Source organism: Erinaceus europaeus, chromosome 8 (assembly GCF_950295315.1).
Source record: "Erinaceus europaeus chromosome 8, mEriEur2.1, whole genome shotgun sequence".
NCBI classification, from domain to species: Eukaryota; Metazoa; Chordata; class Mammalia; order Eulipotyphla; family Erinaceidae; genus Erinaceus; species Erinaceus europaeus.
The window spans coordinates 112,620,369-112,648,146 of NC_080169.1; the positions used below are offsets into that span (position 1 = coordinate 112,620,369).

Genomic DNA, 27,778 nt, shown 5'->3' on the forward strand with positions numbered 1-27,778 from the left:
CCCTGACTGATCCTGGCCCCCCACCACCCCCGGGACACAGGTCAACCAGGGTCCAGTGGATCTACTAGAATCAAAGAAGCACACAGTACAAGTTGTTGATGTGGAAACTTTTCAATGGCATAAATTCTTAACAACGATATTAAAACCGAGAAGCAGCATTTTTATAAAGAAGCATTGCAACAAGGTCACAGAAGGTTCTCAAATGGCAAAACAGTTTTTTTTTTTATTAATAAATACATCATGAAATAATTATGAACAGAAACTCTTTCAAAATACAGCATGTTTGTGACCTACCTGTGTGACTGGATGTTCAAGTACAAGTGCGTGGCAGTGCCTGCGGCTGGTGGAGGCGGCCTGCCCTACAGTGTGATGGTGTTATGACCCCAGTTGGTAAGGCTTCCCTCTGTGCCCCTCAAACCCTCAGCAGGTTGACAGTGAAAGGCCGTCCACAGAAGCCTGACTGAGTCAGTGAAGAAATCAAGTCCAATGCTATGGGGCTGATTGATGCACATTTTTAAGCAGCTAATTGCACAAAACAGCAAGCCAATTAACCAAAGGTGTCTCCTTTTATTGGTTTGTTTGGGGAAAGTGCCTCTTACAAAAGGGCAGTTGCAAAATACAGAGACCTCTGCACCAATGACTCGCTTTGTTCCTTAAAGTGTAAGAAGGCTGGGCACCTCAACTAGAGCAACCGGCAAAAGCCAACCCGCTTGTCAGGAATCTTCTCCTCAATCACCAACCCTTCTGGTGGAAGCCCGGAAGTTCCTCCACTAAGAGAAGCACCTTAGAACAGAGTTTGCACCTATACCTGCAGAAGCTCCAAGGATGGGAGGAGGCAAAAAGCCACGAAAACAAACACAAAACCCGAATGAAAACATCCCAAACGTTCAGCCAAAAAAGTGCCTGGACTGGGAAGGCGAGGGGACCTTAAGATATTAACTATCACTGTTACCCAGTTTGTGTCAGTAGATGTGTGTGTATATATACACATACACACACACACACACATATATATATATGGGATGACCACATAGACCAGTTCTCTATTTACAGACACAGCTAGTGCTGCTCTACGAACTGCTTTGTCCATGTGCCACACAAGCCCGCTAAGGCTAAGAACGCTGCCTGACTAAGCAGGGTGGCAGCTCACACATGCCCACAAGCAGCCAGCCTGCCAACCCTCAGCATCACATCGACGCCTCCTTCTGGTTCCCCAGCAGTAGTATTACACATGTGCCAGTCAACACGAGACCACAACCACAGAACAAGTACACGGGGTGGGTGGGAAACAGGATACAGACCCGCAGACCACCTCCAGGCCCACCCATGACAGAAAGCCGGCAACCAGTCTGGCTGCTTTCGCCATCATCCCATTCTTGAACCCCAGAGTCAATCAGGTCAGTGTTGCTACGCCTCTGAAGTGTGTGTGTGTGTGTGTGTGTGTGTGTGTGTGTGTGTGTGTGTGTGAGAGAGAGAGAGAGAGAGAGAGAGAGTCCAGACACACTACGCTAATGCTGTGTGAAGCTGGGTGACGCAATGGACCTACACTAACTGTCTGACAGTCAAATTCATGTTACAAAAAAAAAAAAAAAAACTAACTTGAAGATTTATTTTTTTTTTTGTAACTTTTGGAAACAAAACAGACACACTCCTGGGGTGAGGGTGAGGGCAGGGCTAAGGGGGGCTGCGAGGACAGGCCCTGGGTATGAGTGATTCCGACAGCACCTGGAGTGGCGAGGCCTGCCTGAGACAGGGACACGGGTGCTGCCACACCACCACAGGGGACGGCGGCAGGAACCCAGGCCCAGTCCGAGTGCGCAAAGCCGCTATAGATCCAAGTCATAGAAATCCTCCAGCTCATCGTGAAACAAGTCCCACTCGTCTTCAGAGTCTGTCAGGTCGTCGTCACCTGCAGCCAAAAGCATGAGCAGCATCTCGCCCAGCTCAAAGGTGACAACCTCCTCATCGTCGTGGTCAAAGGGGTGGCTGTTCTCTCTCTCTTCAATGAGCTCCCAGAAGTGGTTCCTTCGTTGGGCCTGTGAAAAACAAGGCCGTGACAGGATGACTGTCCTGTGTCATCTCCTATCCCACTGTCCCCCCCCCACACACTATTATTACTACTTTATCTAATGGGAGAGAGAAATTAAGAGGAGAGGGGGAGACAGAGAAAGGAACCTGCTGCACCACTTGTGAAGATCCCCCAGCAGGTGGGGATCTCTCAGGCACAGGCTCCACCCCTCAAAACTGCAGTCCAGCCTGGCAACAGAAGCACATTCTAGCTGTCCTGCCTGAGCCTGTCCCAGCTCGCCCAGGTGCCCAGCCTCCTCTGACCTTCTACCTGCTAGGATTGAGTGCTTGCTGGCTGAAGCTCCTTCCCAGAACCGCACCTGTGCTGGCCTCAACTGCCAGCGTGGCCCTTTCCCCTTTCAAAAAACCAGAGACAAGGACAGTGTGTTTATTACCCGGTATCTGCTTGATGTTCCCACTTTCTGCCTCTGTGGCTCTTCTCTACGGCCGTCAGGGTAGGCGTGCTTGTAAAAGCAGTTCCCTCCAAATGGGCAGCTCCCACGGCCTTCATCAAAATACCTGCATGCCTTGTTGCTGGAAAGGAAAACAGCGCAGCCCTTATTCACAGGTTGTAGCTCACCAGCACCTACAGGGGACAGCTGCTTCCTTCTCACCACAAGCAACCCTCAGATTCATACTGTTCAACAGCTCTGGTGGTGCAGACCCCACCTCCTAGAAAGCCCCACACAGGGATACAGGACAACTGAACCACGGGCTCCAGCTGACTTGGTTCTAGCACCATCCCTGGCACAAACCCCAGGGACTGTGTTATACAGGGTATGTTGCATGGGACAGTGGGTCGGGAGCGACAAAGTGGGCAGTACTGGAAATGAGAGAAGGGGTGGGAAGGAGGGAGGAGGAGAAGCCATAGCACTGGTTTTTTTCCAAGTGAAGCCAGGCTCCTGGGGTCCTGGCTTGAGAAAAATCGCTGCAGTGCTCATACCTCATTGCCTCCTTGTATTTCTGAATGAGTTTCTGCTTCTCTTCTTTCTCCTCCACCCAGTACTCACTTGGAATGACAAAGTTAGATGTGATCCGGCATTCAGGGCAGGACCTGGGAAACAAAGAACAGACTGCAATGCAAATCCATGGGTGAGTATAGGCCCGCGCTTCAGGGGCACAGCCTGGTGTGACTCTCCAGGCTTCAGGTCTGAGCTTAAGCAACAAGGCTATGTCCTGAGAGGGCTCTATACACTGTCACCTAACTAAATGGTCGTGTCCCTGGAGGTGAGACAAGCTCCACTAGCAAGGCTAGCTAGGTTGTTAAAAAGCAGTGACTTTCAGTTAAGAATAAAAGACATTTCACACAGACTCCTTTTTCGTTCGTTGAAATAGATTTATTTCTTGTAACTGCTGCTGTTTAGATTATGTCGTTTCTGTTCAATTATGAGAACAATCTTTCAGAGGACGGTGGATTATCGGCTAGCTTAATGGATGGAAGTGGAAAATGTAAAACATACATTCAGATAAACTTGTTCACTGAGCCTCAATTGGCAAATCCATTTAAATACAATCTCCTCCGGAAAAAGAGGGAAAACTAAAAGAAAACATGGAAGAGTCTAACTGATACACAGGGTTTCCTCATTCAAAGAAGAGTCAAGCGAGAAGACCAACTCACCTAGAAGCTAGCTGAAATACAGATAAAGCCAACTGGAAGAACATCCCGGGGATTAAGGTAAACGGCATGCATTTACATGCGGCCCAATGGGCAGGAATTGGCACAAGATACTAAATTTGTTCCCAAAAACAGAAAGCACACACAGTTGGGGAGGAGTCTCACTTTATGATCTTGCTCTCGAACTGCTTAGCACTCCTCCACTTGCGGATGCATTTGAGACAGTAGGTGTGGTTGCAGTTGGACAGAATCCCAAAACGGCGCTCGCTAGGGTTGGCCTTCTCGTAGACCACCTCCATGCAGATCCCGCACACCATATCCTTACTGCGCTGTACGGCGAAAGAGAGCTCCATGTCCTTCTCATGGGCCTCAATGCAAGACTGGAGGGGAAAGAAGAGAGCGTGATGATGTCACAGGCAACGGCCGGGGCTTGTCGCGCACCCGACAGTTCTCAGCCTGCGTTCTGAACCAAGTGCTCAGCTGGGAAGGTAATGTACCCACACTGAGGGCTGTAGAGAGTCCAGGGGTGAAGACTAAGACCATCCATTTTATCTCTAGTTCTATCCCATCTTCCGTATTGTAGACAGTTTTCTTAAGATTCCACAGGAATTGTAGCTAGGACTAAGCCCTAATTCGAAACCTGTTAGGGAGTTAAGGGTGGCAGACAATCAATAGGTGATAATTACTTTGTGGGCCAGCGATACAACCGTATGAGGTCCCCATGAAAATAGCTGTGTTGTGGTCTGGGAGGTAGGTGGTCTGGGAGTGGATAAGGCGTTGGACTCTCAAGCATGAGGTCCTGAGTTCAATACCCAGCAGCACATTTACCAGAGTGATAATCTGGTTCTTCCTCTCTTTCCTCCTATCCCTCTCATTAATAAATAAAATATTAAAAAAAAAAAAAGAAAATAGCTGTGTTGAGCTATGATTCACATACCAGAGAAATAGCTCAGCGGATAAAGCAAAGGACTGAAAAGAGCTGAGGCCCCTGGGTCTATTTACAAAAAGAAATCCCAACCATAGTCACTGTTATATTTTTACAGTTATTAAGGAAACCCCAACGGTCCAGGAGGTGGAACAGTGGATAGGGCATTGGACTTTGGGTCAGGCAGGGGGATGTCCCAGGTGATTCTTGGCACTACTTGTGCCAGAGTGATGCTCTGATTCTCTCTCCTCTATTAGTTAATGTAGAAATGAAAAAGAAAGCCCATACCCACCAACAGTCCCACTTGTCCCAAAGCCTCCTCAGACGAGGGCAGCAACTCACTGGATGGAGGGCAGCTCATTCAGGACAGTTCATATAAACATGCTGCCTTTGTGACTGGCTCTGAGTGCTCAGCAAGCTGCTGGGTTACTGAGCTGCAGAACCTGTCAGCAGCTCTTCCTCCTACCGCCAACTTTCCAGTAGACAGGTTTTGTGAGCTCAGGGAACACCTCGGGCTCTACTGCCAAACCTTCTGCCTTCCACTCCATGGAGACACCCGCTCAGGGTTTTTCCACTTTGGGGATAGTAGGAATGAGGCTATTGTGACCATCCAAGGGTAAGTCTTACTCTATAAAAGCACACTAGTTATAGTAAAAGTGATAAAAGTCACCCATAATCACATGCTATCACTTTGCTACATTACCCAATCCTTTTTCAGAAATAACCCTCACAGGCAGGTGACACCATTACCAGTATTTATGAAAGATTTACAAGGATTTAACTTGTCTAAATTCAGACCAGTGTGGTGAAGGCAGGATTCAAATTCTGTGGACCTTCTATGTGCTTTATCCAACTCCCCACAACACCAGATTTAGAAGCAAAATTTGCTCCAGTAAATAAGAGTTGTAAGACACTATCTTCAACACAATCTGCTGCAAGTGGTCTAGTCTGAAACTCTTGTATGCTGTTGAGAATATCAATGACAGGGAGGGGGTGAGCTTCTGGCAACTGCTAAAAAAGGTTAAGCCCAGCGGCCCTATTCCAAGACAAATGAAATCTATTTCCACAAAAAACTGGCACAGGAATCTTCATGGCATTAGTTCATGATCTAAAGGTTGAGTCCAAATGCCCATCAGCTAAGGAGTGAAACAAAATGTAGCACTCATCCAAACAGGACTGAAATACCGACAAACACTAGTACCTACATAAGTCTTAAAGACATTAAGCTAAGTTAAATAGACCAGTCACAAAAAGGCCACATCTAGTTAACACTCCACTCATGAAATGTCAAACCGGGCAAAGCTAAGACACAGAATCCTGGAAGGAGGGATGGAGTGGAGCACTGGCGAGGTTTCCTCATGGCTGTGCATGCTCGTGTGGCCTAGTCCTAGAACAGTGGAAATGGGCCTCCTCAGTCTCAAGTTTATTCAAAGTCAATGGAGTTGCACCTTCGAAGGATAAACCACATGGAACACAAATTTGAGAAAAGCTGCTGTTTAAGGGAAAAAAATGCTTGAGAATTTGTGGTTCTGAAAAGCACCTTTCAATAGATTTACCAGAGAGAGAGAACCAGAACATCACTCTGGCACATATGGTGCCAGGGAGTCAAACTTGGAACCTTGTGCTCCAACAACAACCCCTCTGTGCCATCTCCTGGGCTGTTGGAGAGCACAGAGCACTTCCCAGAAGGCTTCCTGGGCAGTGTGCTAAGCGCACTGCCTCACCCTGGGGCACTGGGGCTGGCAGAGAGGACCAGATCATCCCTGCTACCTGCATTTGGTCACTTTACCAAATGCTTCTTGGAAAGGAACTGGCAGCTGACCGTGTGGCTAAGGGGCAAGGGGCATTTCTCACACCTGTGAGCACACATGCTCCCTAGAGACTTACTTTTATGTGCTGGGATCTCTGGGCAGCATCCATTGGATGGAGGACCTGCAGCCCACACATATCACATGAGTCTCCGTGGAGATACACACAGTTCTCCCCATACCGGCACTCGCCCACCGCAGCATAGGGGCAAAGCTGCTTCTTTGTTTCCACAGCCGTTTGCTCTTTCTCTGATTCTTCCTTGGTCACTGAGCCCTGCAGGGGTGCTTCAGTGCAGGAAGGGGCCGCTGAAAATGTTTAAGAGGGTGGTAAAAGGTCCAAAACGCACAAGGCAGATATATGAACTACAAAGGTAACTAAGAACCTAACTGAAAATCAATACGAAAATAAATCATAAAAGGAATTTTAGTTCAACTCCCAAGCAATCCACTAGAACTAACGGGACTACACACTATTAAAATACTAATATTCCCCAACATTGGGCTCGCAAAAGAAAAAGTAGCATCCCGGTGTAAAATTGTGCTGAGTGGAGGGTTCAGTTTGTCCATTCTAAATTCACTACTGGGAATAACAGTTTCCTCCTCTCATCTGTAAGACTTACAACAATCCAGCTTAAAGAATTAAGATCAGGCTAAATGCGCAGACTGAAAGCAGGGAGGTGTGGAAAACCCAGCTAATTCATTCTCTGGAATACTCACTCCGGCCGCAGTAGGGCTGCCCGGGAACAAACTCAATGGCATTCACCCAGTCTTCGGAGCCTGCTCCTACAGCTGCAAAGCTTGAACTTCCCGACTCGGCGTGGCCCGGGTTCATTTCAGCAGTTGGTCCCACGACAGATGTGAGAGTAGAGGAAGCAGCCAGAGCCGGGCTCGAGGGTGGGTCTATGGCGGTTGCTTCTTCTTGTTTCAATGGCTTATGTTCATATCTGAGGAAAAAACAATTGTAACTGAGCAAGAAGAGATCAAATAATTGTTTAGAAAATTCTAGGCCTGGGGAGATAGCATAGTGGTCATGCATAAAGACTTTCATGCCTGAGACTGAGGTCTCAGGTTCAATCCCAAGCAGTACTATGGTAAAAATAAATTCTAGTTAGCTTCTATTACAGTTTAAAAAAAAAAAAAAGGAACTTCTATTAAAGTTTTTTAAAAGGTGAACCAACCTCCAGTTGCATCTAAAAGGACTATAGTTTGGTCCTTTTTTGTACATCCTACATTGAAAACCAACCTCCAGCTTTAATGGTGAGATTTTTAGCTCATGACTGAGGACATGGAGTCCCTGCCACGTGCAGGAGGACCAGACTATACAAGGAAAAAAAAATAATAACGTTTATTACTTTCTTAACAAGTTGTGTGCCTTCAGAGCTATTACTGTGGTGCAGACACTACTGCAGACCTCCGTTTGTGAAGTGTCTTCCCTGCAGGTGGATGGTGGATCAAACCTGGGTACTTAATTTAGTACTATGTGCACTTAACTGGGTGTACCACCATCTGGCCCCCTCTATTTATTTTGCCTCCAGGGTTATCGCTGGGGCTGGTGCCTGCAATAGGAATCCTGGAGGCCATTTCCCACATTTTGTTGCTATTATTGTTGTTGGATAGGACAGAGAAGGAGAAAGACACCTGGCAGACCTGCTTCACCACTTGTGAAGCAACTCCCCTGCAGGTGAGGAACCAGGTGCTTGAACCGGGATCCTTATGCCAGTCCTTGTGCTTCACGCCATATGCGCTTAACCCACTGTGTTACCACCTGACCCCTATTTATTTTTCTTAAAACATTCCTTGTGTGGTCCAGTAGGTGGCATAGCATTAGACTCAATTCTAAGTTCAGTTCCTGGCTGCACCAGAGTGATGGCTGATTCTCTTATCTTTCTCATATTGAAGACTTAGTCTAAGGAGAGTTTCTTCAGTTCACTTTAAATTGTTGCCGTATTCTTTTATGGCTGTAAAGATCACAAAAATGATGTGGCTGGCAGACTAGCAGAAGTTCTAGGTTTAAAGTGATCCTAAAGCTGACCTGAGGGACATGGCAACCCTGGTCCTTGCACTTCCCATCCCTACAAAGTCCTATTTGCCAGCAGCATGCTGGGGCTTAATATACAGCAGTAGGAAAACTCTGAAAAGATAATTATTTTCAGTCTTTAGATGAAGGGGGAGCAGGAAACAAGTACAGAATAAAGTCTGGCTCAAATTTCAAATGCCTTTCAGGATCTGGGCAAACAAAGCCTAAATGTCACAATGCAGAAGTGGATCTCAGGAGTGAAAATGGTGGAAAACAGCTCATTCACCAGAATCAAAGTGACATCTAGGGGCCAGGTGGTGTCACACCCAGTAGAGCTGAGCCCCTGGTCCCACCTGCAGGGGTAAAGTTCCCTGAGCAGTTCTCTTTTCCCTGCCCCTTCCCCACACTTAATTTATCAAGCAACCAATGTAAAAGATTCTGGAAACAAGTTAGCTATGCAGAGGGAAAGCACTAAGAAGCACCTAGGGAGATAGTATGATTATTATGCAAAAAGATTTTCATGCCTGAGGCTTCAAAGTCCCAAGCACAATACCCACCCACCCCCACAACCAGAGCTGAACAGCTCTTAAAAAATAAATAAAAGCAATCCTTTAGTGAAAAGTAGCATCAATGAACAATAGTTCTCTGATTTCTGTATTTAAAAAAAAAAAAAGACACATAATCCGTAAGAGCAAGATTAATTAGCAATAGTTTTCAGGGGCTGAATGGTGGGTGATACATCCAGTTAAGCACAGAGGACCTAGGTTCAAGCCCCCAACCCCAACCTGCAGGGCGAGGGGAAGCTTCAGTAGTGAAATAGCAGTATTAGGTGTTTCATCTCTCTCCTTCCCCTCTCAATTTTTGTCCCATCATAAAAAATAAAGGTGGCTGAGGAGACAGTATGGTTATGCAAAAGACTTTCATGCCTGAGGCTCCAAAGTCCCAGGTTCAATCCCCAGCAACATCATAGGCCAGTGCTGAGCAGTGTTCTGGTTGCTCTCTATGTGAATCTTTCTGTCAATAAAAATAAATTAAGGCCCAGTGCCTGCCTGCCACCAAGTCTTTGGATCCAGATCTTAGGCCCCAAAGTGTGGAGTCTTCTGGAAGATTTAAAATACCAGTGAAGCAAACAAATGTCCAGGCCCTCAGGTGGGAGGGACAATAGGCAATGGATCGCCTCATTCCCCACAGACCCCAGAAAGCTGCTTCCTAGGCCACTGTACAGCCTTTTTTTTTTTGTCTTCAGGGTTATTGCTGGGACTTGGTCCCTGCACTGTGTGGAGGCTATTTTTTCCCTCTTGTTGCCCTTGTTTTAGTTGTATATCTTTTTAAAACAAGATTTAGTGAGAGGGAGTATCACTCCTGTTCTCACACTCAAATCTCGCACTTTCACATCCTGCAATGAAGAGTAATTTATTTCTCTCAGTCTGGTCATTTTTTCTTCCGCAACCTGTAAGAGAAGGCAGTTCAGGGGCTGGTGGCACACTCGCCATGCACCAAGACTGAGGTTCAAATCGCCCCCCGCTCCCCACCTGCAGGGGATGCTTCACAAGCAGCGACACAGGTCTGTAGGGTTTTTTTTTTTTATCTTTCTCCCTCTCCATTTTTTTTTAAATTTAACTAGAGCACTCCGCAGCTCTGGTTTATGGCAGGGTGTGGGGGGGTTTTGAACCTGGGATACTGGAGCCTCAGGTCTCTTTGCACAACCATTATGCTATCTACCCACTGCTCTTTCTCCCTCATTTTTTTGGTCCAGATCAAATAAAGGAAAAAGAAAAAAAGGAAAAAAAATGGCTGCTGGGAGCCGTGGATTTGTATTGGGGGGGGGGGGAGATTACAACCAGTGCACTGTGTGAAGGGTGCAGGTCCTGTGTCACCCTCCACCCCCTTACCCCCCGGCCTGTAAGGATTTTAATCCACAGTATTCAGATCCATAGGACCTCCCTAGGACAACAATGGGAATCAACCAAGACAAGTCCCTGAGGCCCAGGGGGAGGGGCAGCAGGGAAGGCCACTGCCATTACTGACACCATTGCCCTCACTCCTCCAGACTTTAGGAATCAAGCTACTTTGTACTAAGAACTCTTGCTTGAGTCAACCAATTTTAAATCCCTAGATGTATAAAGTTCCGTGCACAAAAGAGTGTAAAATAGATCTAAGTTCCAAGTACTTTTTAAAAATCATTTTATTGAGGAAATAATTATGTACAAGATAGCTGTCACATGGGTACATAATCTTATCTTTTCAGAGATAAGCGTCTGCACACTACTTTCACCACCAGCCCCAGGATCATTTTATGTGAGGGTGGAGGGGATTTTGAACAAATAACCCAAACAGGCTTTTAAAATCACCAGAATTTCAAAAGAGAAGATCTTTCTAAAATTGTTTTAGCTTTTCTTGGGGTAATGTTTTACAAGATAGTTGTGGCTTCAGGGGCAGCTGTAACGTTTCAGATAACAAGCCTTGAAGAAAGAAAGCCCCTCCACAAAGTCCTTTATCTAATCTACACTCAAACTTTTTTTAAAAATGCAGGTCGGTGAGCTTTGTGTCATGTGTTTAACCCGCTGCGCCACCGCCTGGCTCTCTCTGCTAAATTTCCTGTTTGGCCAAGGTAAAAATCAGCTTCTCCCCTCTTCAAACCCAACCCCCACCCCAGCTTCTAGGTATGATAGGAAATTAGACCAGACCAGATAAATCTCAGTTTTTGTTTTTAACCAGAGCACTATTCAGCTCTGATGCTACTGGGGACTGAACCTGGGACCTCAGAGCCTCAGGCAAGAATGATTTACATAAACATTATATTCTACTCAACCCAGAAAAGTGCTCATTTTAATCTCAATTTGTATGCCTCTCACCTAAGGTAGTTTGCTAGGAGGGATGGGTAAAGGTAGACACATTTTTTCTTGTTTCTCTTGTTTGGGTGACTGACCCCTAAGTGTCAGAGCCACAACAAATTCCCACTGCACTTCTTAATCCTTGACCTCCTGGAAGAAGCCCACTACAGAGCTACGTTATGAAGACTCTTACCTCAAGAGGACAACGCTATTTGGGACGGGTGTCAAAAAGACCTGAAAAATGAGCTGAGCAGCACTGATCCCCCCAAGCCACCAGTTCAACCCCACCCCTCCCTTTTAAAACCAGTACTGTTCAGCTGTTTTATGGTGGTGCTGAGGACTGAACCTAGGACTTTGGCCTCAGGCATGAAAGTCTTTTTGCATAACCATTAATCTCCACCCCCCCTTATTTCCCATCCTTTCCACAATAGTGGTCCAAACCTGTGAAAGCCTAGTGTAATCAACACGTAACCTAATGTAGTGAATATATAAATGCAGTAAACATGGGCTTGTAAACCAAGTGCAACTTTAGTAACCACAGTGCAGCTGTACAGTGTGATAAGACAGAAACATATGCTGATTAGATAAGATGTCAACCTGAAGCTGGCCAAAGGAGATGTAACTCTGAAACCCAGAGGCAAACTAAGTATAAACAGAAACTCAGTAATCAGCTAAAGCAAGCACTTCCCACCATTACCGAATGGCATGCTGTCAGTGTGGCTACACTTAAAGCACACGCGGCTAGCCTCAGTAACTCAGCTTTTCAGTGTATCTGGCCTTTTGCGGCAGCAGAACAAAGGCCGGCCTCCTCGCAACAAAGCGGGTGGTGACCAAGTCGGGAGGCGTGCCTGCGCACAGATGTTAATTAAGAAGGGGGCTCTGGGGTTGGCTGTGTGCTGTATGAATTGTGTGATCTTTCTACAGAATCTAAAATAAGTAAAAATTGTTTTACCCCGACACATTGAGTCCTTTGCTCAAATTACTATGCTCACGACACCTTCCCCCTTTAATTCTGGTACTGTAACAGATAACTCATTGTTACTGTTTCTTTCTTGAGACCTATCGCCTTCTCCCAGTCTAGCAAAAGTACAGTCTTGTAACAGAAGAGGGACTAACCTCAGACTCATTCAGAGCTCCAGTCACATAAGAACCTTTATTTCCTCTGTTTCTACAAGATGTCCTAATAAAATAGATGTGGGATGTCTGAAAAACTAACACTGCCCTCCAATAACCTTTTTACTAGTAAGAATTTGTGAACAACTGATTTAATTCCTTTTCAATTAAGAAGACTTTAAAAAAGTGACTATGAACGCCTCAAAAAAAAAAAAAAAAAAACTTACTTTATCGTGATGGTTTAAAATCATGCCCCAAAACCTTTCTCCCCTTGAACTTGGGCTGGACTTAGTGGTTTCCTGGTACTGAACATGATCTAGCTAAGTAGCTGTGTCTGAGGTCATAACAGGCATTGTGCCTTCATCCTTCATGAACCTTTTGAATTCCCTGCTCTGGGGGAAGCTGGCTACTAAGCTGAGGACACAAGTTGGCAGGGAAACACGATGAGAAACTAATGTCTCCTGCCAACTGTTCTATGAGTGAGCCACCTTAAAACTGACCCTCCAGTACCCAGCAAATCAGCTGAGGGCAGTCTTGGCCAAAAAATGTGATCTCTTGAGTAGTCTATGCTGGAACCACCAGTCTATGCCCGGGACTCCAGATCCTTCTCGGCTTTTGGATGTAGCTGGAGGGAGCACTGTACACACCTCATTTTCCCAATCATCCATCCAGATAAGACACCACAGTGCTGGAGCCCCTGTTGCTACAGCATCTCCCTTGGGCTCCCTCAGCCTACCCAGTGAGCTATCTCTCAGGCCCAGACCCATCACTGCATGTTTAACTTTAAGCTAATAATTGATATTATTCAAAGTAAACATTGCAAATGCCCTTAAGCACTCTACCCTAAATTTTACCTTGTAATTGGTCTTGAAAAAAATGTGGGGTTCAGAGGACAAAGGCCCCCTTAGCCAACAATACAACTGATGCCTAAAGTTCTAACTTCTCTTCATAATTTTTATTTAAAGGCTTTTTTAAGCCTTATGACCCCAGGTTCCATATTAAATCCCTGCACCACCCAGAGCCAGTTACAATGTATGCAGTATATAGAGCTACAACGTAAACAGTATACAATGGCTATTATGCAAAAGACCTTGAGAGCCTGAGGCTCCAGGGTCCTAGGTTCAGTCTCCAGCACCACCAAAAACCAGGGTGGTGCAGTGAAAACCTAAGTAAATAGAGGGACCCGGTGGCGGCGCACCTGGTTGAGCGCATGTGTTATAATGTGCAAGGACCCAGGCTGGAGGGCCCACCCAGTGGCCCTCAGTGTCTTTCTTTCTCCCCGTTCCTTCCTGATTTCTGGCTGTCTCTATCCAATAAGATGAAAGAAAGAAAGATCTAACTTGGAAATAAAGAAAGGGAGCAAGAGAAAGAAGGAAGGAAAGAAACTTTCCCAGGCCCAAGTTCTCCCCTCACGAGCTGGAGCTGAATACTGCTCTGGCAACAAATAAATACTTTATAAAAAACCACTTCAGTGCTTCTTCCTGGTCGTGGGAAGGGCACCTAACCTCTTCCAAAGCCCCTCGCACCCAGACAAGACGGTCCGTCCATGCTCACCTGCAGCGGTCTCCGTAAATACAGTAGCCTCGCTGAAAATACTTGCACGCTATGCCGTACGGGCTGTCGGAGAGGTCATGCGAGTAGCGACAGTTATCTCCTTCCTTGCAAACCCCATGCATGAAGTACCTGGGGGACAAAGAAGCACAGAGTTGGTTCTTGCAAGGCTCCGACCAGTGCTGAGCAAACCCGTCCCGCACAGGGTCTCCCAGCCATAGCTTAGTACCGTCGCCAACACCTGCTGCTCTCCACAGGCGCACGAGTACCAGGAAGTCAGCACCAGAGATGGGGCCGGAAAGAAATGGTTCTGAGCTCGCCAAGACTTAAGTACTTAACCCTAGGGCAGAAGCAGCCCCTCCCGAGCGCCAAGGTTTAAACTAGCCAATCAGGAGCCCCCAGGTCAGAGCTGGGAGGTAATCCGCATGGAGACCCCCAACCCCCACAGGCAGGGCGGGGTCGCCTGAGGCCCTCTCTTCTAACATCCTAGTCTTTCGGGCTCCAAAAGCCTTCCTTTCACTGCAGCTCCTTAGGCTGGGATATAACCCAGCAGTGCTAGTAGGTGAACTAACTTGGATGCATTTCATGTTTCTTTCCACCACTCGAGGAATGCAGAACTAAACTCTAAGACCGGTTTCATCCAACATAACACGTATACTAACTAGGTTTTATTTGGGGGGGATTGGATTTTTTTTTGAAAGATTTTATTTATTTATTAATGACAGAGAGAGGAGGAGTGAGAGGGAACCAGAACACCACTCTGGCTGACACACGTGCTGCCAGGGATTGAATTGGGGACCTCAAGTTTGAGAGTCCAATGCCTTACCAATGCACTACCTCAAAGACCTCCTAGCTGCGGCCTCAGCTCATTTTACAGTCCTGGGTAGGTAGCTTCTTGTTTTCCACTACCTTTAGCCACAATATCTCTAGCTGTGAAAAAACAACACAGATGAAGCAGCAAGAAACAGGCCAGACTACTGTATACTTCAGAAGCCATCTTCATTCTGTAAAAGCTTCATGTTCAAACATGTGACACTGGCTGCAAAAGTAGCAGCAGAGGGAAATTAGCCACTCTGTGATCCTCATTCGTAGAGCTGACTGCGGTTCCTCTCCCTTAAAGGATCACAGGTACAGCTAGCCAGCAGTCTCAGATGTTCAGAGAGAAGGCTGCCCTGGAATATGTCACTCTGGCATGTGAAATCTTTGGAGAAGAAAAACAACTGAGGCCCATTAGACTCAGAAAAGAACTGTGACTTTCCCCTCAGCTGTCTGACAGAATTCATAGGAGATAGGGCTCCAGGGAGGAATATCGCGTCTGGGAATATACTGCGTTTTACAGATGGGGAGGTGGCGCAGTGGATACAGCAGCGGACTCCAGAGCAGAGTCAACACTGGCATCACTTGCGCTGGAGTGATGCTTTGCTGGCCTTCTCTCCCTCTCCAATAAGTTCTTTTTGTTAAGGGGGGAGCTTTCTTTGCTTTTTTTGTTTGCTTTTTACTAGAGCACTGTTCAGCTCTGGCTCACAGTGGTGCAGGGGATTGAATTTGGGACTTGACGGAGCCTCAGGCATGAGAATCTGTTTGTATAGCCATTATGCTATCAATCTCCCCTCCCCGCCCAACCTTTTTTTTTCTAATGCACATTTTGAGAGTGAACCTCAGACCTATGAAATCAAAAACTGGGTTAGAAGTGGAAGAAGATACAGAGGAAACAACAGTGCCTACTTTTGAGTCACCTTGTGGATTATGGAAGTGATAAGAGCCTCACCTGGGTAGATAACCTAGATCAAGTGAGAACCACCAGCACCATCCTCCTGGCACTGCCTTCTGTCAGGGTTCTTTCGTTATTTTTTAAATTTACTTATTAATGAGAGAGAGAGAACACCAGAGCACATGCGAAGCAGGTAATCGAACTTGGGACCTCATGCTTGGAGTCTAATGCTCCACCTACTGCAACATCTCCTGGAGTCACTCTTCTGCTTTATTCTCCGGTCTTCCTCTCCTGGCCAGGCCACAACCCTCCTGCCATGCACCTAACGGGCAGCAGTCATGAAGCAAGTGCCTGCTGCCAAATGCAGGGGCACTGCTGTGACCAGCACGGCAGAGCAAGAAGTGGGAAGTGCTTTCACTGGGCCCTTGACTTGAATGACCTTTAGATAAAACGCAGATTTGCCTAAAGGACCTTGAGGAAGACTCTGCTGACTTGAAAGGTAACCAGTTATAAGATTTCCTACATGGGACCCCTCTATATGGTAGGGACAAGTTAGAAAGGAAGGAAGGAAAAGGGAAGAGAGAGAGAAACGAAGGAAAAAGTTAGTCTCTTGATGGACATAGTTATAACCACCAAGATCCTAAAGGTCTTGTGGGTTACAGTCTATAACCAAATGGAACAACATAGTAGAAAGTTGTAGGCTATGCAGCCTACTTTCAACAGCTAAACCCAATCTAACAGACCACCTTCTGCAAGCTCTGGGACCACAAAAACGGCAGAAAACAAATGGCTAATTATTTTTTTAATTATCTTTATTTATTTACTGGATAGAGACAGCCAGAAATCGAGAAGGAAGGGGGAGAGCAGGAGAGAGACAGAGACACCTGCAGCCCTGCTTCACCACTTGCAAAGCTTTCCCCCTACAGGTGGGAACGGGGGCTTGAACCTGGGTCCTTGCGCACTATAACATGTGCGCTCAACCTGGTGTGCCACCACTCAGCCCCGCTAATGATTTTTTTAAACAAATCTTTACTTTTTTTTTTTTTTAAACCAGAACACTGTTCAGCTCTGGCTTATGGTGGTGGTGGTGGTGGTGAGGGGTTTGAACCTGGGATCCGGGAGCCTCAGGCATGACAATCTCAGCATAACCCCTCTATTATCTCCTTCACCCGGGTTTGTTTGTTCTCCTTTTTTTTTTATCTTTCAGAACCCTACACACCTCTGGCTTGTGGTGTAGGAAACTGAATTTGAGGCCTGCGGTGCCTCAGGCAGGAGAGTCTGTTTGCATAATCATATGCTGTCTCTCCAGCAATAAATAATTCTTGACTGTGTGAATGAAGAGGTTTTTGTGTCAGGAAGACAACATAGTAGATAGATAAAAGAGACTTTCATGCTTGAAGGTCTAGGTCCGAGGTGCCAGTTTCAACACAAGACAGAGCTGAGCAGTACTCTAGTGGAAAAAAAAAAAGTTCCAAGGCAGAGGTCCCAAGTTCAATCTCTAGCACGAGAGCTGAGCAACGCTCTGTTTTCTATTTGTTTGTTTATTTATTTTATTTTATTTATTTAATTTGTTGAGAGAGATGCAGAGAGAGAGACACACACAGAGAAACTCCAGAGCACTGCTCAGCCCTGGTCTATGGTGGTGTGGGGGATTGAACCTGGGATTTAGGAGCCTCAGGCATGAGAGTCTGTTTGCATAACCACTATGTTCTCTCCCCCACCAGCAATGATGTTTAAATAAATAAATACACAAATAAATTCTCACCCCCAAACCACTGAATCAATGATAATTTCACTGTAATCACTACTATGGTTATCAACATACTAGACACAAACACACACACACACACACACACACACACACACACACACACACACACACACACGGACCAGGCAGTGGTGCAACTGGTTAAGTGCACATTATAATGCCCAAAGACTCAGGTAATCACTACTATGGTTATCAACATACTAGACACAAACACACACACACACACACACACACACACACACACACACACACACACACACACACACACACACACGGACCAGGCAGTGGTGCAACTGGTTAAGTGCACGTTATAATGCCCAAAGACTCAGGTTCAAGCACTCAGTAGTCCCCACCTAAAAAGAGTGAAGCAACGCTGCAGATCTCTCTCTCTCCCTCTATGTCTCCCCCAACCCCATCTCCTGCTTCTCTCTCGATTTCTATCTCAACCCAATAAAGAATAAACATTTAAAACAAGAAGGGTAGGGGTAGATAGTATAATGGTTATACAAAGAGACTCTGATGCCTGAGGGTCCAAAATCCCAGGTTCAGTCCCCTGCACCACCATAAACTAGAGCTGAGTAGTGTTCTGGTAAACAAAACAACCACTTAGCTGTTTTTTTAAAAAAAATTTATTTAGGGCAGGGGTAGATAGCATAATGGTTATGCAAAGTGATTCTCATGCCTGAGACTCCAAAGTCCCAGGTTCAATCCCCTGCACCACCACAAGCCAGAGCTGAGCAGTGCTCTGGTAAAAAAAAAAAAAAAAAAAAAAAAATTATTTATTTTATTTTTGAGAGAGATGCAGACAGTGAAAGACACAGAGAAACACCAGAGCACTGCTCAGCTCTGGCTTATGGTGGTGCAGGGGATTGAACCTGGGACTTTGGAGCCTCAGGCATGACAGTCTCTTTGCATAACCATCATGCTGTTTACCCCTGCCCCCGCTATTTTTTTTTTTTGAGACAGGATCACTGAATACAACTGTTTACTTGCCCCATCCTCAGGAACTCCCCCCCCCCCAAATCTGGACATAAAACATGCAGGGGTCTGCAGGGCCAGCGTTTCTTGTTCTGTTTTTATTTATTTTGTCAGCAGGGTTATCACTGGGGCTCAGTGCCAGCACTATGACTCCACCACTCTTGGAAGCCATTCTTTCCCACTTGTGAAGTGTCTCCCCTGCATGAGAGAGCAGGGGCTCAAACATGGGTCCTTGCACATGGTAATGTGTACACTCAACTGTGTGCGTCACCACCGGGGCCCCCTATTTATCTAGTTTTATTTATCCTCTTATATTCCATAGAGAGAGAAGAGAGACACTGCATCAAAGCTTCCTCCAACATGGTGGGGGCTGGGCTTGAACCTGGGTGGCACACACGGCAAAGCAGCCCTCTACCCAAGTGAGCTATTTTGCCATCCTCCAGAGGTTTTTCTTTGGCATCTGTTTGGCACCAGAGATGCAGGTGTACCCTGTCAAGACCTGAGATCTACCTAGAGACAGGAAGCTCAGCTCCTCACACCCACTCTCTAACCCTGAGCAAGCTAACTTCCTCAGGCACTTCTCCGACTCCTCCACCATGGCACGTGAAAACTGCTCTCTGGAATCTAAAACCACAGAGTGAAAATAGTTTGCCTGGCAGTCTAGCGCTGGTCTCTCGGCACCCTGTGAGTGAACGCAGGGTGAACCTGGAGGGGAGACAGGCAGGTTCTGCACAGCCTTGGAAGTGAAGTTCTCTTCAAGTGGTAACCACCAAAGGATCTGAAATAATGAAGTCAGGGCAGACTGAAACCTTTCTTTTACAAAAGCCTGCCCAGCTCTGGCTTACAATGGCTCTAGGGATTGAACCTGGGACCTCAGAGCCCCAGGCATGAATTTTTTTTTCTCTTTTTTTTAATTGGGAGGTTGATGGTTTACAGGACAGCTGTTGGCACATAGGTACAGTTTCTCATCTCACCAAGACAGGTGTGGCTCGAAAGTCTTGCATAACCATGATGCAACCTCCCCAGCCCCAGACAAGAACTTTATCACACTACAGCAATCTGCCTCCAGGTGATCTGTCTATATTTGCGCGGGGAGACTGCCTTAACTACCAGCACTATCAGAGCAGTGCTTGGGTCTAAATCAAGATAAAAAGCACAGGGGTCAGAATTAGGAAGAATGTTGAAGATGCCTGAAGGAGCAAGACAGGCTAGGGGTGTAGCTCAGTGGCAGAGTGCACACCTTGAATGTGGAAGACCCTGGGTTTGATCCCAGTCATTCCACCTCCCAAATTAAGAAAGAGTAAAGCAAAGGGCAAGAGAACTACAGTCTCAAGAGCTCCTCTCCTGGATACTTTTAAGTAGCTCCTGGCACAGCAGACACATGCAGGTCCCTAGATCAAACATCAGGCTCAACACCAGGAAGAGCAGCAGAGGTGACCAGAAGGGAAACTGCCAAGGCCGAGGACTAGCATCACTGAAAGAAGTCAAGTAGAGGGAGTCAGGTGGTAGCGCAGCAGGTTAAGCGCAGGTGGCGCAAAGCTCAAGGACAGGTGTAAGGATCCTGGTTCCAGGCCCCAGCTCCCCACCTGCAAGGGAGTCGCTTCACAGGCGGTGAAGCAGGTCTGCAGGTGTCTATCTTTCTCTCCCCCTCTGTCTTCCCCTCCTCTCTCCATTTCTCTCTGTCCTATCCAACAACAGTAGCAATAACTACAACAATAAAACAACAAGGGCAACAAAAAGGAATAAATGAATATTAAAAAAAAAAAGAAGTCAAGTAGAGCAACCATCTGACGCCCCAGTCCACAAAAACATTACAATGTCAGTCTAGGGGGTCGGGCGGTAGCGCAGCAGGTTAAGCGCATGCGGCACAAAGCGCCAGGACTGGTGTAAGGATCCCGGTTCGAGCCCCCGGTTCCCCACCTGCAGGGGAGTCGCTTCACAGGAGGTGAAGCAGGTCTGCAGGTGTCTATCTTTCTCTCCCCCTCTCTCCATTTCTCTCTATCCTATCCAACAATGATGACAACAATAATAACTACAACAAGAAAACAACTAGGGCAACAAAAGGGAATAAATAAATAAGTAAATATTAAAAAAAAAAAAAAAGAATGTCAGTCTTAATTGGTTAGTCATCGACAAGTACTTGGCCTTCCTTGCCATGGTTGTTGGGTGTATGTAGCCTGAGTCAGCCTGTTTTCTCTCTGCCTTTTGTGACTCACTGAAATCTCTTCTTGCCAACCCGGCCCATGAAAATCTAAGATTATGACAGGACTGTACAAGAGGTAACAGGTAACAAAAAAAACCCAAACTGATCCCAAACCTGTGTGAGTTTTCCTGGTACCACTCATCCTGATGCCACCACACAGGTCGGGCCTATCACTGGTGAAAGGCTGGGTCATAACATGTCCAAAGTGTCTCCCACCTTAAAGATTCTATGACTCCAGGCAAATAATGTGAAGAAAACCAACCAACCAACCAACCAACAAAAAACCATACATGAATCCCTACTGTTGTACCTCTTGGAAACCTAGCCATGGTCTATGGCCATACCACCCTGAACACGCCCGATCTTGTCTGATCTCGGAAACCTAGCCACGGCCATCAAGATACAACGCACAAGGGCTGGGCAGTGGCACACCTCATTAAACACACATGCCATCATGCATGTGGCTTCAAGCGCCTGGCCCCCACATGCAGGGGAGAAGCTTCATGAGCAGTGAAGCAGTGCTACAGGTGTCTCCCTCTCTCTCTCTCTCTCCCCTTCCTTCTCAATTTCTCTCTGTCCCATCAAATATACCCATTTGTATTTGTTTAACAAAAACAGCAGGGTGCCGTGATGAATCATAGTGATTGCAGCAAATTAATTTTCTTTCCGGGTGCTGGGTGACTTTCTCAAGGGCTCGGCGGTATCTGTGTTCCTCCTCAAAAAACCTGGCTTAGTCTTTATGTAATAAATTCCATTATGGGTCTCACAGGACCTGGATAAAGAATTTCTATAAGTCTTCTCTCCATTTTCAAGCTGTATCACTTTTTTTTTTTAATTTTCAAAAATGAAAATGAAATAGCCCTTGGTTTTTGTGTATTCAGTTACCAGAACAATGTCTACCACTGCAGAAGCACTCTGATAAGAAAAGCAGTGTCTAAACTCAGAATTGCAATTCACAAACTACACTTTTTAAAAATATTTATTCCTTTTTGTTGCCCTAGTTGTCTTTTCATTATTGTTGTAATTGATGTCGTCTAATTGATGTCATCATCGTTGTTGGATAGGACAGAGAGAAATGGAGAGAGGAGGGGAAGACAGAGAGGGGGAGAGATAGACATCTGCAGACCTGCTTCACCACCTGTGAAGCGACTCCCCTGCAGGTGGGGAGTCGGAGGCTGGAACCAGGATCCTTATGCCGGTATTTTTTATTTTTTAAATAAATATTTACAGGAGTCAGCGTAGCGCAGCTTGTGGAGCAACCCCCCTGCAAGTGGGGAGCCGGGGGCTTGAACGGGATCCTTATGCTGGTTCTTGCGCTTCGCGCCACATGCGCTTAACCCACTGCGCTAATGCCTGACCCCCTTATTTTTTCCCCTTTTGTTGCCCTTGTTGTTGCTGTCATTGTTGATGGATAGGACAGAGAAAAATGGAGAGAGGTCGGGAAGACAGAGAGGTGGAGAGAAAGATAGACACCTGCAGACCTGCTTCACTGCTTGTGAAGTGGCCCCCTCAGGTGGGGAGCCGGGGGTTCCAGCCAGTATCCTTATGCTGGTCCTTGAGCTTTGCGCCAGGTGCGCTTAACCTGCTGTGCTACCGCCCAGCCCCCGGCAGCCATCTCTTTTCCATTGTTGTTGCTGCTGTTGTTGCTGCTGCTGTTGTTGGATAGGACAGAGAAAAATGGAGAGGAGGGGGAGAGAAAGACAGGCACCTGCAGACCTGCTTCACCACTTGCAAAGTGACCTCCCTGCAGGTGGGGAGCCGGGGGCTCGAACCGGAATCCTCGGAATCCTCGTGCTGGTCCTTGTGCTTCACGCTGTGTGTGCTTAACCTGGTGCGCTAATGCCTGGCTCCCAGGGTTTCAGTTTTAATCCCACACTCAAAGAAACCAGAAGCTACAGCATTCTTTAAAACCACACACACACACACACCACTGAAAAATGACCTGGTAGAGGCAGCATAACAGATCCTTGGAAACACAACGCAGCAGAATTTCAGGAGGAAGATTAATAGCAGACAAGAAAGTAAAGCTGACTTGAACAGTTAAAAACAAATACCACCACCTGAACAGCTTCTAACATCTAAGGTTTATTTGCCCCGTGTCACCCCCCACACACACACCTCCCAAAAAGCCTTATCCAATTCCCAGCTGAGGAGGAGAATAGGTACAAACTTGAGAACATACTACTGTCTTGAATTCCCTTCAAGGGAAGGTTAGTCAAACACACTGAAAACACGCAGTACAGAATATTTCTGGATTCCTTTTAACCTTTAGCATTCTGGGTGTTTGTGTTTGTTTTTACCAGGGCACTGCTCAGCTCTGGCTTATGGTGGTGCAGGGGACTGAACCTGGGACTTTGGAGCCTCCGGCATAGCATTATTCCTCCAAGTAGCGAAGCTTATTTACAGAACTGAGTGAGGCAGCCCCTGATGTACACAAGTTCTATCAAGTCTTTTACTTAAAATTAATAGTAAAGGGGATCGGGCGGTAGCGCAGCGGGTTAAGCGCAGGTGGCGCAAAGCACACGGCATAAGGATCCCGCCCAGCTCCCCACCTGCAGGTGAAGCAGGTCTGCAGGTGTCCTTCTCTCCCTCTCTCTGTCTTCCCCTCCTCTCTCCATTTTTCTCTGTCCTATCCAACAACAATGACATCAATAACAATAATAATAATTACAACCATAAAACAAGGACAACAAAGGGAATATTTTTTTAAAAGTTTTATTTAAAAAATTAATAGTGAAGTCCTAAATTGATGGCTTTTTAGTTAAGTCCTTTCGAGATTTGCCAATCTACAAGTGTCTTTTTAAACAATGAAAGCAGAGGATGTTTGCAAGCAAGCACCAAGCACCATATTAAAGCCTGTAGTTTTAGGTGAGGGCTTCAACATCAGCTCTATTGAAGGTACTTACTAAGTATCCCTACACATACTACACTACATATACCTCGTCAGTGGAATAAAAAAAATTTTTTTAAATGGGGAGTTGGGCGGTAGCGCAGCAGGTTAAGTGCAGGTGGCGCATGGACCAGCGGAAGGATCCTGGTTTGAGGCCCCCCCCTTCAGAGGAGTGGCTTCACAGGCGATGAAGCAGGTCTGCAGGTGTCTTTCTCTCCTCCTCTGTCTTCCCCTCCTCTCCATTTCTCTCTGTCCTATCCAACAACAATGACATCAATAATAACTACAACAATAAAACAAGGACAACAAAAGGGAATAAATATTTTTTTAAAATGACAATTAGAACTGTAAGCAGTGTCAGATAGTAAGACCCAAGACCTATAACCTATACTTTAAGATTCATTTTTGTATTAATTTTATATAAAGTAGTTTCATTTGAGAATCCAAGAATCTGCAAGACCTGGGGTTGGGCTCTAGCATATGAGCTATTTCTCCAGCCTGTACTTTTTCTTCAGATCATATATATATATATATATATATATATATATATATATATATATATATATATTAAAAGCTAGTAATCTAAACCAGAATCTCACTGTATATGTGTGTGTTTTGTTTTGCCAGGGTTTCACCACTCTGGGCCAACTTTTTCAGATAGAGACAGAGGAAAAAAAAAGTAAAGCACTCAGCACTGAAGCTTTCTCTAGGGCTGCGAGGGCCAGGCTGGAGCTTGGGTCCTGTACATGGCACCCTCCAGGTGAGCTAGCTTTCAGGCCCTAAGCCTGAACTTTTTATAAAACGCTTTTCCAAAAAGATAACTTTTTAAATACACAAATCTTTTGGTTCAGGGAATGAAGAATTCCCATGGGTCCAGGAACAATCTCCATTATGCCAATTCAAAAGGTCCTTAATGACAGGCCAAGAGGAATGCTTTGCCTGGTGAGCTCTGCTATCAGTTCTGCAGATATATTGATGAGGAGCTAGAAAAGAGGAAACAGGTTAAAAAAAAAAAAACCTTGTAGAAGGGAAAGTAAAGTGTAGGGAATGATAATGAATCCTCCGCAGAGACATGAGATTAAAAGTTGCAGACACTACTCCATTAATCTAGACCACGTCTGCTGGAGATGGGCGTTTGGAGACCGGCTTCTACTGAGATTGGAGATCAGCGTAATCAAGGCATGGACAGCAGTTGCTACATATTCAAGGACAATTTACTGGCCGTGTGTGAAGGCTGACTGGGTCTGGAAGCTGACCGGCTAGAATACACGGCTGGGGTATAGAGGTTACACCAGCTCTGTTTTTTAACAGATTCAGCCAGCACATAAAAAGCAACTGCAGCACTGCAGAGAAACCCAGAGAGCCGAGACTTGCTGGCATGAACAGGAATTGTGACATTCTCATTCCTTGAGACGACATCATTCTCAGGGCCTGCAGGTGACTGGTAAGAGAAGTCTTTACAGCTTTTGCCATGTCATTACTGAAAGCAAATTTGAATAGGCTTATCACTGATGCCCTCATCGGCTCCCATTAACGAACCAGAAAGCTTGATCTCCGCTGTCAATCAATGCCAGGGCAGAGAGTTGGATATTCGAAATATTTTCACCTATTTACAAAGGAAATCATCCCAACCCGGGGGTGGGAGGCGGGGTGGTGGTGGTGTCAGCTTTTCGGGTGGATTTTTTTTTTTTTTTTCATTTAACCTATAGGAAACAGAAAGCAGCTTGTCGCTACGGAATCACTTTTCAAAAATCCAAGTATAACATCCAATTAAATGCGTCTACCTACCAGCCCCCTCTTTTTTCCTTTCTTTCTTTTCTTTTTTTTTTTTAACTTGCGTACTCAATCTCGGATAACCGTCACCCCCTTCCAATTATTTGTCCCCGATATCATCATAACAACCCCCATCGCTTATTTTCCCATCAATTGATTTTTTCCCCCCAAATCTGATCTCTTGACACCGTATTTTCCCAGTCATCCTCACCTCCCGAAACCCGCACTGCTTCTCTCCCCCACATCACCCTGTCACCCCAGCGGGAACATCTGCCCCCCCTTGTAATGTCTCCCACGATGATGATGCCGACACCCCCTCCCCACTGCGTATTTCCCCCATTTTTACCCTGACAAGCCCCCCCCCCGCGTATTTCCCGCAACAGTATCCTGACTGCCCTCCCCAGCACCCCCCCCCTTATTTGCTCCCAGCATCCTGACACCCCAAGGCCCCTCTCTTGGGAATGGGGGACACCCCCCCCCCCGGCCCTGGTTCTGAGACAAAGCTCCGAACCGCCGACCCCCGCACACGTACAAAGAAATGACAACCCGGGGGGGAGGGGGAGGGAGTCGCGAGGAGACGTTACCAACGGATGACAGCGCGCCGGGCCCCCCCGCCCCCCCGGCCGGAGACCCAGGCTGCGGGGGCGACGGCGGGGACCCGGGGGAGGGGCGCCGCGACCATAAAGAGGAGGCGGAGTCAGCGCCCACCTCGCTGGGGGGCGGCCGCTGCGCTCGCTCGCTCGCTCCCGGGCGGCCCGGGGTTGACGCAGCGCGGCCGGGGACGAGCGCGGGCCCGCCGCCCCGTCGCCTCACCTGCAGGTGACCTGCTTGGTCCAGCCGCCGCCGCCGCCGTCGCAGCCGCCTCCCCCGGCCCCCGCCCCCGCGGACGGGGAGGTGACGGTGGGGATCGGGGTGGGGGAGGCCGCCGCCGCCGCCGCCGCCGCCGCCGCTGCTGCCGCTCCTGCTCCTGATGGTGTGGCTGTTGTTCCGGGAGCTGCAGCCTCCGCCATTACTGTTTATCCCACACAGCAATGGCGCCGGAACTTCCGGGAGCACATAGTTCCGGTCCGGCGGGGCGACGGGCAGACGGCCGGGCCGGGCGCGGGCGGGGAAGGACACCCAGGCGCCGCGCGCTCCCCGCGGGCCCGCGTCGCGTCGCCTTGCGCTCCGGCCGTTCGCACTGCGGGCCCGCCGCCGCAGCGCCCGGGCCCCGCCCACCCAGCGCACCGTGCCCGCCTACTAGGCCCTCTGATTGGGCGGCGAGGGGGCGAGGGGCGGGGAATCCAGGCGTCACAGACTTGGGCCCCGCCCCCTCTGCTTGGTCTCCGAAGCCGCTCGGCCAGAGAAAGGGGCGGGGCTAAGGGCGGAGCTCCAGCAGGTGGCTTCCCACGCACCACCCCTTCTCATCAAGGTTGCCACAGTCCCTGTGCTGAGCTGGGGAGATGGCATATAGACTATGCAAAAGACTTTCATGCCTAGGCTGCAAGGCCCAGGGCCTGTCCTCAACAAAAAGGCTCTGATGGCAAAAGGCTTTCATTTCTAAGACTGAGGTTCTAGCTTCAATGCCCAGCACCATCATAAGCCAGAGCTGAGCAGTTCTCTGGTTAAAAAAAAAAAAAAAAACAAGTCCCAGTCCAAATTTATTCATTTATTCATTTAGCATGTGCAATCTATCCACTTCAGGCCAATTAAAAAATATTTACTTCAATGAGAGAGACACAAAAATACACAGAGGAGGGAGAGAACAGAGAGCATTGTTCAGCTCTGGCTTATGATGGTGCTGGGCATTGAACCTGGAACCTCAGTCTCAGAAATGAAAGCCCTTTTGCATAACCGTTTTATTGTCTCTCCAGCCCTCCTCACCATTTTTTTTTTTTATTCAGAAAAGGAGAGCCATCACAAAGCACCTGAGCTTCCCCCCAGGTGGTGGTGGGTACTCCCATATGGTGTCAGGGTTTACCAACCCAGAGGAGTCCTTGAGACTGAAGAGGCAAAAGGGGGTCTAGGTGAAGGGGTGGGAGGCCTGGGTTTGCATCTAGATTTCCCACTTGCAAGTTCCACCAGATTTCTAGCTCTATGATCTTAGGGACTAGGGCTAGAACCACCATCTATGGGGGGGGGGGAGAATTGTGTCATCTGCCAAAGGGTCCTGCTTCTTAGGGCTACTGTGAAGATTATATAGTGTGTGTCAGGATTACTGAGCTTAGAGCCTGCTACATAGTAAACACCCTCTTAAGTGTTCTCTCAATTCCTCCATTCAACTGATTGAGAATATAGCTTGGTGACTGAGCAGAGGCTCTGGAGTTAGACTGTCTGCCCCCCCACACACACTCTTTTTAAAAGACATATATTTATTGGCCCATGAGGTGACACAGTGGCAGAGCCTTGGCTTCAAGCATGAGGACCCAAGTTCAAGTGCTAGCATCACGTGTGCCAGAATGATGCTTTTGTTCCCTCTCTCTCTCTCTCTCATATATCAAGAATAAATAATGCAGCTTTTTAAAACTTTTATTTATTTTTTATTA

General features: G+C 47.1%; 1 protein-coding gene and 2 long non-coding RNA genes across 3 annotated transcripts; 1 reads left to right on the plus strand and 2 right to left on the minus strand.

Moving 5' to 3' along the window:
• The first annotated feature begins 1,332 nt into the window (after positions 1–1,332).
• LOC132539942 (uncharacterized) lies at positions 1,333–1,640 on the plus strand. Its single transcript, XR_009551245.1, has 2 exons — positions 1,333–1,462; positions 1,499–1,640. It is a non-coding gene; the product is annotated as an uncharacterized LOC132539942 (long non-coding RNA).
• MKRN1 (makorin ring finger protein 1) lies at positions 1,594–26,475 on the minus strand. Its single transcript, XM_060196698.1, has 8 exons — positions 26,067–26,475; positions 13,934–14,062; positions 7,133–7,359; positions 6,495–6,721; positions 3,848–4,062; positions 3,011–3,121; positions 2,463–2,601; positions 1,594–2,036 (listed from the first exon to the last, which is right to left on the minus strand). The coding sequence occupies exons 1-8, from the start codon at positions 26,261–26,263 to the stop codon at positions 1,827–1,829; spliced, it is 1,455 nt and encodes a 484-aa protein (XP_060052681.1). The 5' UTR covers positions 26,264–26,475; the 3' UTR covers positions 1,594–1,826.
• LOC132539941 (uncharacterized) lies at positions 4,577–6,230 on the minus strand. Its single transcript, XR_009551244.1, has 2 exons — positions 4,989–6,230; positions 4,577–4,848 (listed from the first exon to the last, which is right to left on the minus strand). It is a non-coding gene; the product is annotated as an uncharacterized LOC132539941 (long non-coding RNA).
• Positions 26,476–27,778: the final 1,303 nt, after the last annotated feature.